Source organism: Seriola lalandi, unplaced genomic scaffold, assembly GCF_002814215.2.
Source record: "Seriola lalandi dorsalis isolate HSWRI2012SDOR001 ecotype SW California unplaced genomic scaffold, Sedor1 jcf7180002053777, whole genome shotgun sequence".
Taxonomy (NCBI): domain Eukaryota; kingdom Metazoa; phylum Chordata; class Actinopteri; order Carangiformes; family Carangidae; genus Seriola; species Seriola lalandi.
Genome location: NW_019524330.1, coordinates 2,530 through 8,428, shown reverse-complemented (window position 1 = coordinate 8,428; position 5,899 = coordinate 2,530). Strand labels below are relative to the sequence as shown.

At 42.4% G+C, this 5,899-nt stretch overlaps 1 protein-coding gene across 1 annotated transcript; it reads left to right on the top strand.

The window, feature by feature from the left end:
* Positions 1 to 1,636: 1,636 nt before the first annotated feature.
* Positions 1,637 to 5,807, top strand: tmem79b (transmembrane protein 79b). Its single transcript, XM_023401843.2, has 5 exons — positions 1,637 to 1,817; positions 2,606 to 3,201; positions 3,689 to 3,883; positions 3,980 to 4,211; positions 4,624 to 5,807. The coding sequence occupies exons 2-5, from the start codon at positions 2,667 to 2,669 to the stop codon at positions 4,826 to 4,828; spliced, it is 1,167 nt and encodes a 388-aa protein (XP_023257611.2). The 5' UTR covers positions 1,637 to 1,817; positions 2,606 to 2,666; the 3' UTR covers positions 4,829 to 5,807.
* The last annotated feature ends 92 nt before the right edge of the window (positions 5,808 to 5,899 follow it).

Genomic DNA, 5,899 nt, shown 5'->3' with positions numbered 1-5,899 from the left:
AACATTAAATCCGGACATGAGCCATTATCCCCACCCCCCACACCGCGGCACAAGGTACAACAGCAGCTGTGTGACGTGGAACCACCGAGCGCAGACCCCCGCCCGCCCCGCGGAGTCCCGGTGTATGCCAGTGAAAAATAAAACAAACCTCCCTGCTGCCTCATAACGGAATCATAGAGAAAAAGAGAGATGCATCAGTACTGCATCAGATACTCTACTGCAGTAAAGTGTTACTGCAGTAATAACACTTTACTACTACTTTTCTACCGCAGTAGTAACACTTAGTATTACCGCAGTAGTATTACCACATTGCATTACATCTTGCTTTCAGAATGTTTTTATTTACTCTCAGTGAAGTACATGAAAGTCAAAGTACTCATCTCAATAAATGAATGAATGATTTTATACACTGAAATGATCATGTGATCACATGATAGTAGTAATGATAAAAATACAAATACATATAGCTGCTGCAAAGATTAATGATCATAATAAAGACAGTCAGACTTCATTATTATTAATGCTCCACTATTATTATTATAGTCTATAGCTTGTTAGTCTGTATTTCATTCATTTAAAATCCAAATTTTTTCTGTTTTGATGGATTTTTATTTATTTATTTATTCTAATATTTATTATTTCGGAGTGTTGTTCTTTGTTCACTGTAAAACACATTGGCTGCTCTGCCTTTTTAAATACATTATTATTATTTATTTGTATATTTATGTGATAATTCTCTTCTTTTCATCATTAAAATTGTTATTTGTGTTTGTTAATAAATCTTCATGCACATGTGTAAATCCGGTTCTGTTTATTCTTTATGATGAAAATTTTACCTCCTTCTGTTTTCATGCTGACTGAAGCCTTGGTATCATCGTCTCATTGTGGTCATGTCAATAAAGTTCTTTGAATCTGAGATCTTTGATGATATGAACCAAACTAACTTCACCTTATGACTGTTGTCATCATGTTTTATTGAGTTTATTTAAAACCTTCAGTTTAAATGAATGAACAGACTTTATGTCCAGTGACAGATCAGCTGTTTGTTGCTGAAAATATTCACCAACAATGTGAAACCTCAACACTGACATTATACTGCGTACAGTGTGTGTGTGCAGTAGAAGTACTGCCCACTGTGCAGTGTGTACTAACTGCTGCTGCTGACTATCTCCTGAATGAAACATCTGTTCACAGCTGCCTCCTGGTACTGGCTGATACCACTGTTACCAAGACAACCAGTTACAACACTGTGAGGAGGAAGGGATGTCATCCTGCTGACCTCAGAGGAAACAGGCAAGTGACAGCTCCACCTGCTGACAGGTGAGTTAACTACACCCATAACACAGAGTGAACACTACAACTAACACGAAACTAAAACTAAACCAACATTAAACTAAAAGTAAACATTAAACTAACACTAAACTAATACTTAAGTAGTCTACTCTGTGGTAACATATCATTACTTCCACTGAATAAAGAATAAATAAACACAAATAATATATATATTATTATATATAACACACACACACACACACACACACACACACACACACACACACACACACACACACACACACACATATATATAGATACATACACCGGTTTATAGCGTTCATATTTATTCGGCCCGGAGACGTTTCCTTTAAGAAGACTTTCTCTTTAACTCACCTGACGTGACCACACCTGAGCTGAACTTCCGGAGTGTTTCACAACAACAACAACAACAACAGAAGAAGAAGAAGAAGAAAAAGAAAAAGAAGAAGAAAAAGAAGAAGAAGAGGAAGAGGAAGAGGGAACGGGAGGTTTAGATCGTCTCGGTCAGTCTTTAATCCTGAATCTGTGAAGTCTGGATTAGGTTTAATCTGAGTTTCGTCTGCTCTGTCTCTGTCCACCTCTCTTAGCATGTTAGCATGTTAGCATGTTAGCACGGAGCTGTCGGCCTGTTCCACTTTAGTTCGATTATCACTTTATTCTTATCATTGATCACTTACACTCATGTGGTCAGTGATAATGATAATGACGCAGATGATGACGTATGGGCCTATGACTCGATTGTAAAACATTTAAATTCAAGTTTAATTTGTTTAATCACAAACACGTCACAGCCGCCATGTTACAGCCCGAGTGACGTCAAATGCAGAGGGTGGAGCCAAGGCTGATCAGAGAGCTACAGGTGAACTGATCAGATTCAACTTCGGCGCAATAAACAGCTCAAAATCTGATCAGAAGATATAAACTATGGGGATAAATAATCAATCAGACGCCAATTGATTGATCAACAAGAACATTTTGATCATGTTTGTATCGATTTACAGGCGACAGATCTCATCACTGATGATGAACATCATGTGACCCTCACAGTCACCTGATCTCAGTCCAGGTGAACTAAAGGAGATTTAGGAGGTGCTCTCAGTGCTCTCCATAATCATCATCATCATCATCATCATCATCATCATCATCATCATCACATGACGGAATATGTTTGTGATGATTAGTGTTGAGACTGTGTGTGTGTGTGTGTGTGTGTGTGTGTGTGTGTGTGTGTGTGTGTGTATAGTCTCTGTTTATTTACCACTGATGAACTGTCCTCTGTTCTCTCTAACAGACAGGTGACCCACAGACAGGTGACAGACAGACAGGTCGGCCTGAGGACAGCCAGCACCAGGATGGAGGACGGTGGAGTGACAATGACGAGACAGACTGAGGGAGAGGAGGAGGAGGTGGTGAGGTCTTACGAGATGGAGCCCAGCACCCTGCCGTGGCCTGGAGACGGACAGACAGGTGGACAGACAGGTGGACAGACAGGTAAAGGTGACAGGATGAGTGTCAGGTCAAGTGAGGCAGCCAGTTGCACAGAAAGTGAGAGGGAGCTGTTGGCGGAAGGAGAGAGGAAGGGGGGGACGAAGGGAGGGGCAGGTGAAGACAAGGGGGTGGGGTTAATAGAAGAGTGGGCGGGGTTGAGGACACACCTGGAAGAGGAGTCAGAGGAGCCTTCAGAGAACCACCTGCCGGAGAAAGCAGCCCAGGTGTTCAGCCCTGCAGTGACTGTTCTCCCCTCCCCCTCCTCGCCCAGAGAGAGTGAGGCATTCTGGGAAATGGCGTCAGAGAAGAGTCCCTTCCTGGGTCCTCGAGGACTCCCAGAGGACTACAACCAACATGGCTACCAGTATGAGTGGACCGAGAACACGACCCCTGCTACATGTAAATATACCTGTCTCACCTCTTCTCACCTTTCTTTTAAAGTATATTTTTTGGGCTTTTGTGCCTTTATTGGACAGGACAGTAGAGAGACAGGAAATGGGGAGGCGGAGAGAGGGGGAATGACATGCAGCAAAGGCCGTCCGATGCGACCGGGGCCAACTGCAGCGAGGACTGTAGCCTCTACACATGGGGCGCCTGCTTAGACCACTACGCCACATGACACCCCAGCTCTTCCCTCGACTGTGTCTCTCAGGGGGGCGGAGTTTAACCTGGGTTTCTCTGAAGTAGGCGGGGTTTAACTTGTAGAATAGAATAGAATGCCTTTATGGTCATTGCAGCTGTCATACAGTGATATTTATGCACACTTGTCCATGCAGGTAAGTGACAACAGAAGGCAGATGAAAGGTAAATGAATGAAAGGGACTATGACACACGTCGTCTGTCATGTTTCAATTCATTACTGTTCGTTGGTGTCTCTCTCTCTCAGGTGGGCGGGGCTGTCCTGGTAGGGACATCCTGAAAGTGGGTGTGTCCCTGGTGACATCAGCACTCTTCTTCCCCTTCCTGGTGTGGGGGGGATTTGTGTTCCTGCCCTTTGACGCTCCACTGTTGGACGGCGCCCCCCTCAGGCTCGTCTACACTCTGCGCTGTTCCGTGTTTGCTGCCGCCCCCATCGTCCTTGGTGAGTACAACGCCAACAAAGAACAGTCAGCTGACAGAAAACTGACTGTCAGTGAGTATCTCCGTGGTGACCGCGTCTCACCTGTCTGTTTCTCAGGTTGGCTCGTCCTGGGCATCACTCGACTCCGGTCAGGTGTGTCTCAGCCTCTGTTTGATGAGGAGGTGAAGGAAGCGAAGGTTCACGAGGTCACTGTTCACCACCGCTTTGTCTCTGACTCCACCTCCCTGTTCCTGATGTACTTCCTGCAGCTGGGTGTCATGGCAATGTACCTGAGCCAGGAGCACCTGAAGCTCGTCCCACTGCTGACTGTCATCTTCGCCTTCGGACGGTCAGTTTAATAAACTGTGTCAAGTTAAAACTCATAAAAGGTGCATTTGTTTTGTATCTCCAGGCCAATTTAAAGTTTATTAAAGGTTTGTTTGTTTGTGTCTCCAGGCCAGTTTGACTTTTCATTTAAATATTTTACTTAATAACTTAGAAAAACAGATGAGTGTTAAGCTGGTTGCCAATGTTTACAGCGGATGTTGCTGCTGACAGGCGGCGTTACCTTGATTAAAAGTCCTTTAAGTTTTTTAAAATTACTTGGAATAATGTAAGAACACTACTCGACAAAATATACAAGATTTGTAGACATTTTAATGCAGAAAAGTTACATATTATACCATTAAAGGTACGTTTGTTTTGTGTCTCAGGGCTGATAATAAGTTTCCATTAAAGGTGTGTTTGTTTTATGTCTCCAGGTTGATTTACTGGGTGGCCGCAGCCTTCGGCAGCAGCATACGTGGTTTCGGTTTCGGCCTCTCCTTCCTGCCGAGTCTCGTGATGATGGTCGCTAACATCTACTTCATCTTCACAGTGGAGGCGGCGGGGTCCATCTTCAGCCTCTCGCCTCCTTCTGCAGAGGCACTGACTCCACCCGCTGGCAAACAGAGGTTCTGGGGATGAGAGCTGATCAGTAATCAGTAACCTTGCTGAACCATTTCTGATCACATTTGTTTTTTTAAAACTTTATTTTTTATGAACTGAAACATTAGAGCAGAAAAACATAATAAAAGATCAAATGATTTATAGAAGCCAGACAGAAACAGGGACCTGGACCACAGACACAGTTCAGCTCAGTCTGGATCTCTTGGGATGATATGGCTTTATTGGGTCTAACAGAGGTCCTGGATCACCTGTGTCATGAAGCTGGCTCTGTTGATTCTGAGTTCAATAATATGGCTGCCAATGAGTTCATGAGAAGTGATTAATATGACGTTAACACAGTGAAAACTGCAGGTAAATTCAGTTGAAGCAGAGAGTTTTATTCAACAAGGTGAAAGAACATGATCACAGAACTAAAACAGAACCAGGAGCTGCAGAATTACAGGAATAATTTCCAAATGTTAAGTTTAGGATATAAATAAATGAAGATCTTTAGAGTAGAGTGAGAATGTTGTGGTTCATTTTTCTAATAAAAGACAATAAAGGGTTTAGTTTTAGTTTTAAATGCAGCTCTAATCATCACTGTGTAATAATGATTGTGAGAAACTCTCCTCTGTCTGTTTGAAAACCACAGTTTAAGTGTTTTGTCCCCGTCTGGATCCTGTAGGAATGATGAAGTTAACAGGTTAGCCCTGCAGCATAGGTTACCGAGGTGATCTACCCTGTTACCAAGGTGATCTACCTCGGTCACCATTATACCATCAACCAGCTTCCAGAGATGGATAACTCACTCGTGGTTCAGGCTCCTGATGTTTGTTTGATTGTTTGTTTATATGAAGTATAGTTGTCTACTTCCTGTTTATTTCCTATTCAGTCTGTTGTGTTGGTTCATTTTTTAAATGTTTTATTTTGTAAAATCTGTTTTATGACTCTTAAATATTTTATATTTCTGTTATACTTAACACAAGTTTCACATTTCACAGTAAAATAATGAAACCTGCTCACTTCCTGTCTCCCTCTGTAAATAAAAATTTATACATTTATTTATTTACATTTATTTAATACACAGTAACTCATTAACATAACCATATT